At 36.5% G+C, this 15,100-nt stretch overlaps 1 protein-coding gene and 1 pseudogene across 2 annotated transcripts; one reads left to right on the forward strand and one right to left on the reverse strand.

Moving 5' to 3' along the window:
• Positions 1-3,896: 3,896 nt before the first annotated feature.
• On the reverse strand, positions 3,897-7,720 carry LOC147478636 (3-hydroxyisobutyryl-CoA hydrolase-like protein 5; annotated as a pseudogene). Its single transcript, XR_015207375.1, has 14 exons — positions 7,563-7,720; positions 7,419-7,487; positions 7,232-7,295; positions 6,875-6,948; positions 6,691-6,779; positions 6,450-6,534; positions 6,192-6,277; positions 5,874-5,995; positions 5,711-5,766; positions 4,934-5,028; positions 4,545-4,646; positions 4,419-4,460; positions 4,236-4,342; positions 3,897-4,085 (listed from the first exon to the last, which is right to left on the reverse strand). The product of XR_015207375.1 is annotated as a 3-hydroxyisobutyryl-CoA hydrolase-like protein 5 (transcript).
• Positions 7,721-8,867: 1,147 nt separating this feature from the next.
• On the forward strand, positions 8,868-14,993 carry LOC147478637 (protein VACUOLELESS1-like). Its single transcript, XM_086581949.1, is given in 16 exon segments — positions 8,868-9,762; positions 10,232-10,522; positions 10,623-10,762; positions 10,923-11,028; positions 11,118-11,210; positions 11,500-11,589; positions 11,686-11,799; positions 11,892-11,999; positions 12,128-12,201; positions 12,355-12,386; positions 12,389-12,408; positions 12,864-13,042; positions 13,467-13,596; positions 13,778-13,880; positions 14,133-14,230; positions 14,438-14,993. Coding segments are annotated over 16 exon segments (2,517 nt in total). The 5' UTR covers positions 8,868-8,988; the 3' UTR covers positions 14,603-14,993.
• Positions 14,994-15,100: the final 107 nt, after the last annotated feature.

A 15,100-nucleotide genomic window follows, 5' to 3' on the forward strand; every position in this document is an offset into this window, starting at 1 on the left:
AGCACATTGTAGATATTTCCCAGGCTTCAAATACCGACATGATCATGTTAGAGATATTTTATGTGATGCATTTTGGAAGGCAGGGGTATAGGTGAAGAAGGAGGCTCCTGTGAATTTTCTCACTGATCCGAATGAGGGGAGATCGACACTTCGGCCTGCGGATGTATTGATCTACAGTTGGTCTGAGGGGAGGCATGCATGTGTTTGAGGTGGGAGTCTTTGAGGTGGGATAAGCAGCTAATAGAGCAGCAGTAGGGAAAATTGAGAAACACGAGGAGGCTTGTAGAGCTAACCAGCATTGTTTCATTCCTTTCTTTTGACACCTTTGGTTTCTTGGCACAACAAATCATTTGAGCTCCTTTAAGAGATTGTAGAAAGTTATGGACTAATAGTAATGACATTTGGTTCTAACGAGTTTGCTTTTAGAGGATAGGTTTTGCCATTCTGAAGGACTTTGCGGACGCGTTTTTGTTTCCGCTTGTCCTAATTATTTGTAAAACTCGTTATCATTATTAATAAAATTTCCAAAAAAAAAAAAAAAAAAAAAAAAAAAATATATATATATATATATATATATATATATATATATATATATATATATATATTGTAGATATTTCCTGGCTTCAAATACCGACATGATCATGTCGAGATATTTTATGTGATGCATTTTGGAGGGTTCGGGGTATAGGTGAAGGAGGCTCCCTCGTGAATTTTCTCACCGATCCGAATGAGGGGAGATCGACACTTCGACTGGATGTATTGATCTACAAATGTCCGGTCCGGGAGGCATGCATGTGTTTGAGGTGGGAGTCTTTGAGGTGGGATAAGCAACTAATAGAGCAGCATTGAAAAATTGAGAAACACGAGGAGGCTTGTAGAGCTAACCAAAGATTGTTTCATTCCTTTTCGGTTTGACACCTTTGGTTTCTTGGCACAACAAATTTGTTGAGCTCCTTAAGAGATTGTTTATGGACTAATAATGAATTTTCCACTTTTAGGAGGATAGGTTTTGCCATTCGAGAAAACTTGCGACGACTTGTTTATATATCCTAATTATTTGTAAAACTATATCATTATTAATAAAATTTCCATTCAAAAAAAAAATATATATATATATATATATATATATATATATATATATATATATATATATATATAAAAAATCCATTAGAGGCTTAAGAACAAGGTTATAAAACTCGGTTAGAAGAAGGAAAGAAAAAACAAGGATTTCTAGTGTAAATATATGAAGACCCTATACTCTCATACTTAGTAAATTTTGATTATCCATTTCCATTTTTTGTACACTATCCACCTAAGCCCCACAATACCTAATAAAGACCTCTAGCTCAATTAGGAGTAGGGTGGTGTGATAATAAGTAGTAGACGTGATTGATCGACATCGGCTCATCCGACCGCATCATTGAGATGTAAGGAAAAGTGTGCCCACTGCATTAATGGAGTTAACAAAACCCGAGTGGAAAAATTTTGAGTGAATTTGTTTTCAACACATACCGTGAGAACCCATTTAGGTATGCTCTCCAAAGGATCCGAAACAACCCTCGCTAGTACATTTCAATGAAAAGTTCACTGCATGAATAATCATATGTAGATGTTTTAATTATTGAATATATATTAACTTGAGTTTCAAAGAAATCAATACTCATTTCCTGCTAAGGAGATGTATGGATATCTGAGATTAATTTAGGAAACGAAGTTTACATCATTTGAGTCGTTGTAGTATAAAATGAAGTTTGTGAGTATCTTTTCTCGGAAAACTCTCACGAGGCTATAACTCGTCCACTAGGGAATTCCTAGTGGTTTAAGGCCTTGTTGCATATGGTCAATGCAACCGCACTCTGCGAAACCAGAATTAGTTAGGACTACACATTTTTGGCCATTTATCTATTTTAGTGTCTCTTCTTTGCTTGGGACAAGCAAAGTCTTTTTTTGGGGTAGTGTGATAAGCACCCAAAAGTGTTTATATGAAACCCCATTGAGACATATAAATTTGGTTAATTATGTGTTTAATAATCATGAAATAAATATGTTTTCATACTTTTGCGCGGTATTTGCAGAAAACATGAAATATTGGTTAAACCCGCGATAAAGCCGCGAGGAACGGTGTATATATGAATTCTTCCAAATCCGCACGTAAGCATCAAACTTCCAAAGCTCCTACCTCTCCGAACCCGGGACTCGAATGCAACAAGAGAGCTGCTCAGACAATCAGGGCGATGAACTCTATGCATAGGCGGAAAGTTGTAAAAACGCCCAAATACCGGACCGCCATCGGATCAATTTTGCACATGGACCCGCTATGCAGGGCCACAAGATTGGATGAGTCATCAATCATGGAGCATGTCAAGACAAAAATAACAAATTATTGGTACAAAATTGACACCTTGCATGTAATAAATTAGATTATGTGTTAATAGTGAAAAAAAGGCAAGGTGTCACTTTGTTTTAATGTGGTGGATAAAAATGAATTAATGTGGTTTGATGATTCACGTGGGAGGAAATGAGATTTCTCTCAAATGGAGAAGAAATTAGACAAAGGTAGGGGACACTCCATTTACTCCCTTGACTTATTTTCTTTACATGGCATTATTTTAGTTCCTTAGTGAAGAAAATCATAAGTTAGTTTTTAGTTTTTATTAGAAAAGCTTGTAATAGTTTTAATGGAGGAAACACTTGTTTTCTTCTAGAAAATAAATAGAAGTGAGTTTGATTGTTTATCTTTTCCTTTTTCTCTCTTTCTTTGTTTCTCTAGTTTAAATTCCTTGTCTCAAGGATCATGAGCTAACTTTCCTTTTGGGGAGTTAATCCAACTCATGTGAGGGAAAAACAATTGTTGTTGGTTTGGTAGGTTTTTAGGAAGAACAACTAACTCTACATCCTATCCCAAAATGATAGTTGGTGTAGTGTCTAGTTAGGAATCAGGTAATGAGCTTAGAGATAAGTCATTGCTTGGTTTCACTTGCTAGCATGTATGAGCTCTTTAGTGAGTCATACATGCTAGGGATCAAATCTTTTTTTCCATTAGGGACTTGTCTATGAGTCTAGGAAGAATCAATAAACTTTTTCAAATCAACAACTAAATGTTAGTTTCACATGAGGAGGATTAAATCTCCACCTTTTTCTTAGTAATTTGTATTTTGTTTAAGTGCATGATTTCAAACTTTAATGTTTTTCTAAATGTTGTGTAGGAAAGAAAACCTATCATTAGTATTATAACCTTACTCCTTAGTTCCTTTTATTGTAACAACCAATTTGTAGTTGTCCTAGACTTTAGGTTGGTTCGAATCCTTATTCCAACTCTACGAAATCAAAGATCGTAAGGACCTTGAGTTGCTTTTGCATCAATTTAGAGAATTCAAACCTCTAAGTAGTAGTAAAGAAACATATATCAAAACACATAATTGATCAAAATGTTATGCCTCTCAGGGTTTAATATTACAGTTTTGGGTGCCTATCAGCCACGACAACGATAGTCACACAAATATCTAATCTTTCAAAATTAGAATCAAGCCTTACGTAACTCTTAACTAAAAACATAATTGTCATACATAACCGTGCTCAAAAAAATCATTATTCTCACTTTAGATAACGTTCATATTCAAAACATCATATATAAATTTTCAACCCTACTGATGCACAATAAACCTATAAGTCAGAATTGCTCAAAAACGGATTTTTACTATACTTTCGGGTCTCCAAAACTATCTTAAGATTCATGTCAATTCCAAACAAAACCACCATTGAAACGTAGGCTACAAATACTATACAAAACACCCAAGAAAAGTTTAAGAAACTTTGTTCATTACTAGAAATATTTCCCAAAATAGGTTCTTGCACATAAAAAGAGAACACGGTAGGTTTTCTAGCCAACTTACCAATACAATAACATTTCCTACAGTTATCCAAATAATACACCACTTGATTATTTGAAAACCTGATCTGAAAACCAATTGCCTATATATGGCTGATGCAGTGGCATTGTATAGAAACTCCAGGGGTGACGCATTTGTCAATTCGTCTGTGCTCTTAAGCTTGCATAGGCTGAATGCTCAAACTTTCCATCCCACCTGTAATTGCTCTTAAGCTTGGATAGGCTGAATGCTCAAACTTTCCGTCCCACCTGTAATTCCATTCAGACCCAGATATTTATTTCAAGTAGTGTAGTAAACTACTAGTACATGTGGTGAATACAGAAACTGAACATCTCATAGACTGACCTGCTTGCTTCTGTATTTGGAATGTGGAGCTCCAGTTCTTCTTCGAAGGGCTGAAACACCAGATCTACTTTATCATCGGTCACTTCATCGAGAGTTTCTGGGCTCCACTGTCATAGCATAAAAAGTAAGAGACCAAGAGGAGAAGATAAACAAGTGAATAAGTGAATAACAGAGAAAGCTCACCTTTGGAGAACTGTCTGTGTCAATCATGAGAGCTCTAATACCCTATTTAAAATAAAATTGTAAAACTTTTAGACGGATTTCTCCAAGAAAAAAGTGTTGAAGTGGAAGCTTTTGTTTCTTAAGTACCTCATATACATCACTGGATATTGTGGTTCTTAGTATGTTTATTGTGAGTCTAAATTCGTTCTTCAGACACTCGGCCAGAGTTTGCTTCCTCCCTTCTCTTATCTGAAAAGCAGAAAAATATACAAGGACAAAATTTAACAACAACAACTATTTGTAACAATCAGGCGGATGAATATATAATAGTTGTTCATCACGTAACATAGCAAGAGATATAGCCTAAAAACGAATACAGTGTTTATGAACTGCAACACATAATTAAATTTCACAGTTTGATTATGAATAAAAGTCTAGTTTCTAAACAAAAATAGGTAGATAAATAGGTGTCACTATAAAGATAGAAACATCGTTGAATATCAACAACTATTAAGTGATATTGATATGTAACATACCGATCTAAATGTTATATTCAATCCTGTTGGAGATGATCTTTTCAAACCCTTGAGAACTGCCAGTATCCAATCATTTCCTGTATTACTTGCCTCAGCTTCCTGGCCAGCAAAATATATCACAAAGGCCACAGCCTCGATAAGGGACAATTACAAGCATGCCTGAGCTAGACATAGGGATAACAATAGCATATCGTAAGGGCAAACCAGGAAAAAGACAGTGAATGCTAGGGTTCACTATACAAGATACTATGGGAACAAGCCACAATATAATTAACATATATTTATTTTGGCCAGCAGAGAGTACCTCATCAAGAAGAACAGGCCTCGTTACAAAAATGAGATTACATAAAGATGACGGCACAATATGATTAAAAAAATTGTTATACCAATCATGTAATTTCATCTATTAGACCTCAGTTAGTAATTTGAGTAAATGATACTGATGGACATGCACAGCTCAGTCAATTTTTCTCCCTTTATGAAGCTCTATTTTTCTCATGTTTTTATATACATGAATTTGGCATAATTGGGTAAAAGGTGCCATAAGTTTTGATGCATAGATACATAAAAGTCAGTCCTAATTATAAATGCAGCTGGAAACTGAAGACTACTATAAGATGCTTCTTAAATGTGTGCAAAGGTAACAATCAAATCGCCATGCATATGGGACAGTGAAACTGTCTGTCATTAGCAAATTCATTTAGAATATGTATACAAATGTTAATGAGTACTGAACATAATGCAAACATGACAATATTTGAGGATTAGTGTACTTACAATGTATAATCTCCTTTACAGATTCCTTTGAGAAACACTTGTCGATTATAGCCTGCCTGCAATAAAACAGCATGACATGAAGATACTCTAAGGACATTAAATAAAATTCTCTTCTTTCCCATAGAATAACCAAAAACATCCGTCGTCAACGAATATGCATTACTTGTGTAAAATACTTCCGTCATCCGGGCTAACATCAGAAGAGAACTCCTGGATCACTGATTTGACCGCATGCACATCACCCGAGTTCAATTCAAGCAGACGCTTCTCAAGATTGAGCAAATTCTGCCATGTAAAGAAGTCATGATTTGTGGATTTTTAGTCTGCGTGAAGGTGTAACTTTTCAACCTAAAGATTTTATGGGACTTCCTACTTTTTTTTATCAGATTATAATATGCTAAAGCTAAATATCTTTTAGACCCAGAATTGACGGTATGCGTGTTTACTACTATCTTTCATCCCAGAAATGTTTATGGCTTACTTCAGAAGGGACAAAATGTGTTGCCAGACCAGCTGCTACCAATTCCTTCCCGTTCAATCTTGCTCCTGTTAAGGCCAGATACTCTCCTGCAGATTTACCCATACGCTACTTGAGATTTCAGAACAGGAAATGACAAAAGTTATGTCAAAGGAAATCCTACCCAGCCCACACACACTTTGGTGGAGTACGGTTGAATACGCCGCTTGTAAGATTGTCACCAAAAAAATCCACCTAATAAGTAAATAATTTCATGCTTACCCATATGCCCCAGAAGGTGAGAAAGTATGTAGGACAAACTGCAGTCAGTGTGGAACCCAATACTGGCTTCCGGCATTGAAAAATCCTACACATGGAAAATGTTATCTCTAACTTTGTGAATAGCCTCCAAAACAACAAAATAAAAAACAAACAATCAGCGTACAAGCATCACTGATGCAAGCAATGTAAAAGAACTCAGTAATTGGATCTATATAATTGTAAGCGAAACTCAGAAACTCACAGTTTTCTCTGTGACAACTGAGAATTTCATTGGAAAGATTAGAGATGCACCTCCCCAACCACAATCACAATCCCATTAGCAAGAGCCACCTGGAACAACACCATTAGCTGACCTGGGAACAATTGGATGGCCAATATTTTCGTGTTTCACAAATCGGAGAAGAAATTGCATTTAAATCGAGTACCTGAGTTTTTTTTTAAGTGTGAATGTGATAACACAACCAGTACATTCTATACACAACTTCAAGGCAAGAATCATCTGCCATGAAAACAGGTAATGTTACAACTTACACAACTAGGGAGACCCATATAATCTTCACCAAGATCAAAGCTCGAAGTTTAAAATGTTCAATAGTAACTATTTTCTTCATTTTCAGGAGCCACCCTACTGCTTATCCTTTCTACACTCAATTCTAAAATATAGACTATGCTTGGGGACGTGGGATATCTTCGGCAAGCAAGCACCTCTCCAAAAGAGCAATAGAGGTCACCGTCCCCTAGAAGATATCAAAATACATTGATAAGAAAGATATTGCACTTACATGAATTCCTTCCATCATAGAACATCTTTAAGTCCCCACCAGCCGAAAAAGCATGCCCAGCCCCCTATTATTAAATAACAATCAAGGTCAAATAACATGACAATTAATCAAAATTCCATAGAGATGAACGTTCCCATTGGAATTGAAAATCATTATACAAAGTCTCATATGGAAAAGTAATACTAGCCTTGAATATGACCAGCTCTGCATTGTTGTCTTTCTCATATTTCTATAAGTAGTCTACTAAGAGAGAAACCTGACCACAATGAAATAAATCATAAGACCTCTCTAAGTAGACAACATTTCTGGTAAGTGAGTTGATTGAACATACCACTTTGGCCGAAATGGGATTCATCCTATGTGTGTGCTTTCAATAGGTATGATAGTAGTACTACACTACCTTTTACTACAACACATCGCACTTTTTCAGAACATGTGAAAAAGTTGGGTAGATGTTATCCAGATGCAAATGAAATGAGCCAGTTGAAACAATTAATTGTTATTTTAGGCTTTCTAACTAGAGTGTCTTCCCAGCTCCTTAATAAAGCTACGCAATGGAAACGGTAGATACCAAGGCCCACCTTTGTACATTGTTGAATCAGTAGTAGCAACTAGCAAGTTAGGCTACACAACGGAATATGGCATTATAACCGGTGATACTTTCCGATCTGATGACTCTTTAGAGCAAGTTCAATAGAAGGCTATATGGGCTGCTGCTAAAGTCAAATATAGCACCCCAACAATTACAAAAATGTCATTTCAATGGGGGCTGGAGTAAAAAACCCAGCCAAAATTAAGAACTTCACTAGCAGCTGCTATAATAAGTCCGTCCGTGTATTAAATTTCAACGGACGGCAAAAACTGTGACGTCCGTCTAAAATAATTTCAACTTAAGTTACAAAATAATGGGGCATAAACTATATCGTCAGTATCATTTACTTCAAACACATAAAACTCAATTAGATTGGTTTTTTTATTTTGAGGTGCCAAATTTGACTCGGCAAGCTAAAAGGCCTATGTGGCACCTTTTAGCAGACTTGCTCATAGTCTTTTCGACCATGGCCTCAAAGCATTCCCAATGTAGATGGATATCAAGGGGATGTGACTATTCACCTCCAAATGGTTAAAAATATTTGCCCAATACAAAGGTGAATATCAAGGTGATTATTTTCCCAAGTCAAAACGAGAATGAAGATAGTAGCTGAGTTGGGAACTTCAGACGAAATTCAGCCGAAATATTTTATTTCATCTTGTATGTTTTTTTTAATTTTTTCGATTTTTTTTCGACGGACGGAATGTTTCATTCCATCTCGCGTGTTTTTTCGACTTTTTGTTCGGTTTTTTTTTATAACTTCAGACATGATGTTTCATTCCGTCCGGCGCGTTTTTTCGATTTTTACATTCAAATAGAATCAAACATCCCGTCCGAGAATAATAGTCACCTTTGTATTGGGCAGCCTCACCTTGCTTTTCACCAAAACGGTAAAAAAGAAGGAGAAATAGAGCTAACGTGGAGGTGAATAAGAGTGGTTTGCATTGGGAATGGTCTCAGACACTCGAAAGCCCAACTATATCTTACAAATGGGCCGGGCCTCAAACCAATCATACTTAGATACTGGGAAGGCCCATAACATTGTCAACTTCTTCTTCTTCTCCAACTCATCTTCTTCTTCCATAAATTTCCCCTTCCTCAAAATTCCCCGCATAAATTTCCAATCTTTCCGACGCCCAAATCCTCAAAACCCCAAACCCATAACATGTCAGTATCAGTAGCAGCAGAATGGCAACTATTACACAACAGGTATTACAGTAAACCAGAGATCTATTCAATGCAATGGACAAACATAGACCTTACACATAACAAACTAGCTTGTGCTTCATTTGGTGGTCCAATTGCCATAATCCGTGACGAAGCTAAAATCATATTACTAAGAGGCCAATCTGGTTTACGTACATTGAATATATATAACTCAGCTGGCCTACTTTTATCTTCCACACGTTGGGACAGACCAGGTGGTAGACTTGTAGGTATGGCATGGACAGATGAACAGATATTAGTATGCATTGTACAGGATGGGACTGTTTATAGGTTTAATATTCGAGGGGAAGTCTTAGAAGGAAGTGTTACAATGGGTAAAGAGTGTTTTGAACAGAATGTAGTGGAATGTGTGTTTTGGAGTAATGGTGTTGTTTGTGTAAGTGAGAGTAATCAGTTGTTTTGTATACCTGATTTTAAGAACCCTCAGGCTTGTAAACTAGCTGATCCTGGTTTGGAGGAGTTTCCGTTATGTATGGCGGTTATGGAACCGCAGTATACTATGTCGGGGAATGTGGAGGTTTTGATTGGTGTTGGCGATTATGTTTTGGTTGTTGATGAGGAGAGTGTTCAGCAGGTTGGTGCTGGTGTTGGGCCTTTGCAGAAAATGGTTGTTACTCAGAATGGGAAGTTGATTGCGTGTTTTACTCATGATGGGAGACTTCTTGTTATCTTTTCGGATTTTTCCAAGATCTTGTTTGAGTACAATTGTGATGTAAGTGTTTATTGTTTCTTGATAGTGATTTATGTTTATAGTCGTTATAGTAGTTGGCATTTCCACTTTGATGAAATGTTATCTGTTTATAGTCCTTATAGAAATTGATGCTGCCATTTTGATGAAATGGTAATCTTTGAATGTGGTTTTACCAGTTTTTATGTATGAACCCACCGTCACTCAGTTAACGTATGGATATTCCTTTAGTTGAAGGCCCTCTACTTTGAATAGACTATGGATAAAGCGAGGACATGGATTTTTTTTTGTGATCACTGGCTTTATTCCTTATAGTGATTAGACCATTTTACCTGTTCATGCTGTTAATATTCGTTCATCCTATCATTTTGAGGTAATGAAGTGCAGTTTCAAACCTTTATTTGTTTGTGTGCAAAAAGAGCTCACAGCCTTCTTGCTCTTCAAAGTTAGCTCCAGTTGTTTGATCTTGATCAGATTTGCTATTCCTATGCAGTCGGCCTTACCTCCAGAACAAATAGCTTGGTGTGGATTGCACAGCGTGCTACTCTACTGGCATGATAATCTTTTGATGGTTGGTCCTTATGGAGATCCTGTGAATTATTTTTATGATGAACCAGTCATATTAATTCCAGAGTGTGATGGAGTAAGGATACTTTCAAACACAAGTATGGAGTTTCTACACATAGTCCCCGAGTCCACTGAGTCTATCTTTAAGATAGGAAGTACCGAACCAGCAGCCCTGTTGTATGATGCTTTGGACCATTTTGACAGACGTAGTGCAAAGGTTTGCTTCTAGTTGGAGAAACACCTTCTTATCTATATAATTCAAAATTCATTGTTTGGATATGATATGTATCATTAAATTTCCTACCATATTTTGACAGGCTGACGAAAACTTGCGATTGATTCGCAATTCCCTGCCCAAGGCAGTTGAAGCTTGTATTGATGCTGCTGGTCATGAATTTGACATTACTCGTCAGAGGACACTCCTTAGAGCTGCTAGTTATGGCCAAGCTTTTTGTAGGTAAATCTTTAAGCTGACTATTCTGTGATGATTATTACACTCATACACTGAAATGTTTCTATAGAGGATTAGAGGTCAAGTTACAGCTTTTAAGAGCCTGAGAGTACAGACTATTCTTCTGATTGTGTTTTCAGTATTGATATCCAGTTGGCTTTTGCAGCCATGTTCAACGCGACCGATTTCAAGAAATGTGCAAGATATTACGAGTGTTAAATGCTGTCCGTTACTATGATATTGGTATTCCTCTAAGCATTCAGCAATACAAGGTCAGCAAATACTTAGAAAATTGCTCCGTGATTTCACTGAATTTATGTGCTCTTTGTTTGGACTTTGGACTAATCGTATGCTATTTCAGTTGCTTACAGCACCAGTTTTGGTTGGCCGTCTAATCAATTCTCACCAACACCTTGTTGCATTGCGTGTATCAGAATACCTTGGCTTGAATCAAGTAAGTTTCTTTATTGTACTTTAGAATTCTTCACAGCCAACCTGAATTGGCCTTACATGTTTGTATTCTTCTCTTGCAAAATTATCATTCTTGAGTTTACAAATAATCAGTTCATAAGGGAAGCAGAAGTCTCTCTGTTTAAATCCCAAGGGATGCTGAGCGACTCTTTATTTTGTGTTTTTAATTCTCTGGATATTTGTGGTCCTTGGTTATATGACGTGTATTATGACAAGTTGGCTCTAGTTCCATATTTGTTAAAGGTGACGATCATTGTTGTTCATTTGATTAGGAGGTGGTCATCATGCACTGGGCATGTTCAAAGATAACAGCTTCATTAGCAATTAATGACATGTCTCTCCTGGAAATATTACTTGATAAGGTGTGTCTTTAGTTCTTTACTCACATTGTAGCTGGAAAAATTATTACCTCAAAGATATTTATTCACGATTCTGACGTGTTGCTTTTTGAGTTTCAGTTGAAATTGTGCAAAGGCATATCTTATGCAGCAATTGCTGCTCATGCAGATAGCAATGGTCGTCGGAAGCTAGCTGCAATGCTCGTGGAACATGAACCACGTTCTTCCAAACAGGTTTCTGTGGAAAAATACATTTTTTAAACCCCCAAATAATTACATGTTCTCTGCTCAAAGAATTACAGGCTAATTGGAATATGTCATATCAGGTCCCTCTTTTGTTAAGCATTGGAGAGGAAGATTCTGCTTTGGTTAAGGCAACTGAAAGTGGTGATACTGACCTTGTGTATCTTGTTCTCTTCCATATCTGGCAGAAGGTACCCTGTCAGCATACTTAGCTGGTCTCTCTGCTAGTATTGAATCCACTATCTGAAGTTCAGACGACATGAACTTGACATATTTCAGACATTTTTACATGTTTCCTTTGTGTATTTTCTTGATGCAGAATCCCTCTCTTGAGTTTTTTGGGATGATACAAGCAAGACCTTTGGCTCGTGATTTGTTTATAAAATATGCAAGGTACTTTGCTTTCCTTTCTGAATTTTAGTTGTATTGGCCCTGATTTTCTTTTGATGTTGCAGTTCTTTGGCAGATATGCATTAGCTTCAGAATGCAGCGTGCAGTAGCATGAGTTTTTTTTATTCTAATATCATTTATCTTGAATCTTTTCAGGTGTTATAAGCACGAATTTCTCAAAGATTACTTTTGTCAACAGGGCAGCTTCAAGTAAGTTTAGTTGTGTGATATGTAATATGTAAACATCAGTTTTGCCTTGAGTAATTGTCTCAAATACACATTTGCAAAGCCAAGTAGTTATGCATAAAGTTAGTAGCTTGGAGGTATCATACGAAACACATAACCTGACTTTGTTCCTGATTTCTTTCTATTTTGTACTCCATGAACTTCTCATTATCTGAACCGTATCAATTTATGATTCTACCAAGATGCATAACTTATCCAGAACAACAGTATGTCATTTGTTGAAAGCTTTAGGTGATATTGCTTTGATACTTTGGGAGTAACGTTTTTTTTCATCAGTAAATATAGATATATATTATACAACAGAGAATACAAAGCAGTAGGATGAGATACTTTGGGATAACTTTTATCAATATTATTGTTATAAAATTTGTTTCTCTGAGAAAATTGATAATTACAGTGAAGAGTATATGCTTTTATAGGATGTGGCTTTTCTCTTGTGGAGAGAATCGTGGGAGCTAGGAAAAAATCCCATGGCAAGTAAGGGATCTCCACTTCATGGCCCACGCATTAAACTTATTGAGAAGGCTCGGGATCTCTTTTTCGAAGCAAAAGAAACCTTTGAGACAAAAGCTGCTGACGAGCATGCAAAGTTGTTAAGGTAATATAGTTTATTGATTATTTACCCCATAATATGCTTTTAGGTTTTGTTGTCAATCTTTTATCTGTAAACTTTGAACAATGGGGATGTGAGGCTGTTGGGCTTCAACTTGAGGGTGTATTTGATTTTCAGAAGGAATATGTCAAAGGTAAGTAAGTGCACTTCTTATAGAGGCTCTTCAAGAAACAGAAGCGTATAAAGGAAAATATTCCCCCTCCACACACACACACACAAATGCCCTACCTATGTCAAAATTCTCTTTGAAAATGGGTCTATGGGGAAAAAGTGGGTCTATTAGAGGAAAAATCCTTTGCGCAATCAAACATACCTTAGTTTTTTTAGCTTATGGAGGATGCTAGTATCAGTTTTCTGAATCAGTTCAGTTTTTTTTTCACTTATGGTTTCATACTTTGCTATCTTGCAGAATGCAACATGAACTAGAAGTGACCACAAAGCAGGCTATATTTGTCGATTCAAGTATTAGTGATACTATCAGAACGTGTATTGTACTTGGCAATCATCGTGCTGCATTGAAAGTGAAGCAAGAATTCAAGGTTGGTAACTTATACTTCTTTTGGGTCTGTAAGCAGTACCGTTCGATTAGAGTAGCATTATATATGGAAGTGAAATTGCTTCCTTATGAATTACTATTGTAGATGATATTTATATTTTGTTACATAGTTGTTGTTGTTGTGGCACTATAAAAATTATCGTCAAACTTGAATCACTTTGCAGGTTTCTGATAAGCGATGGTATTGGCTCAAAGTATTTGCTTTGGCAACAATCAGAGATTGGGAGGCTCTGGAGAAATTTTCAAAGGAGAAAAAACCACCAATTGGTAAGCTTCATATTTTATGTTTAGTTAAGACTTTGTGTAGGCTCTCCTTTTCAGTTTAGGTATAGCTATGCATGACTTAACATCTGTATTTAAATGATTCTTATAGGTGCTGGCAATTGAAAATGTTAGGTAAAAATGTACACTAAGTGTCTAAGTCACTAAATATATTCCGTACCTGGTGGTTTTTCACATAGAACTTGTTTCCTTGCTTATCCTGTGATAATTAAATACATCTATACTGAAATTGTTTAGGTTATAGACCGTTTGTGGAGGCGTGCATTGATGCAGATGAAAAGGCTGAAGCTCTCAAATACATTCCAAAGCTCGCAGATCCCAGAGAAAAAGCTGAGGTAATCTTGAGATTTTACTGCAAATATAGTTTTCTTTTGATTATGCCACTTAAGTAGTTAAGTTTTAAATTTTCAGTTGTAATATGCTCTTTATTAATTAATTTCCTTCATTTCTCTTGAATATTGAGATTGAGAAAAAGGTTAACTGATTGAAGAGCATTGTTTTTCCTATGAATTTTATGCTTTAACTCTTATGTATCTTGACAGTCTTATGTCCGCATTGGAATGCCTAAGGAAGCTGCAGATGCTGCATCTCAAACAAAAGACAGTGAATTACTTGGCCGGTTGAAGCTAACTTTTTCTCAAAATGCATCGGCATCATCTATTTTTGACACCTTGAGAGACCGACTATCTTTCCCAGGAGTTTCATAGCTTTCCCTCAGAGCCTTCTGTATTTCATTTCTCTGGTTGTACACTTCTTTTTAGCGCTTGCGACAAATTATTGCTGGTGCGGCAACAGGCCTAGTCATTTGAGGGACAAACAGCCTGGGGCTGCAGCAGCTGGTGTGTTTGTGTTCATATTTACTGGATCATGCTGTGTATAGCCTGGAAAGATGCTGACTGGAATCCTACCTCCCCTTTCAGCCTGTGGTCAATTCTTTTTCATGATATTGTATAAGTTGTGCATTGTGAGTTCTTGTAGCCTTACAGCTTACCACCTCCACTTGTTCATCGGTGAAGTGAGAGATTTGTTGTTGATGAATATGACCCCTAAACGTTTTACTCAATTTAACGGTTAATCTACTGGTGCTTTGGCTTTTAATAGAGTTCATGAATCTCGACAGATAATGTTAATTGGAAAATGGAAGTCATTCTTTATGTAATCATAACTACTTTTGTAGGACTAATGAAGTGTTAATTCCTCTACAA

The sequence above is a fragment of the Coptis chinensis genome, chromosome 9 (assembly GCF_015680905.1).
Source record: "Coptis chinensis isolate HL-2020 chromosome 9, ASM1568090v1, whole genome shotgun sequence".
Taxonomy (NCBI): Eukaryota; Viridiplantae; Streptophyta; class Magnoliopsida; order Ranunculales; family Ranunculaceae; genus Coptis; species Coptis chinensis.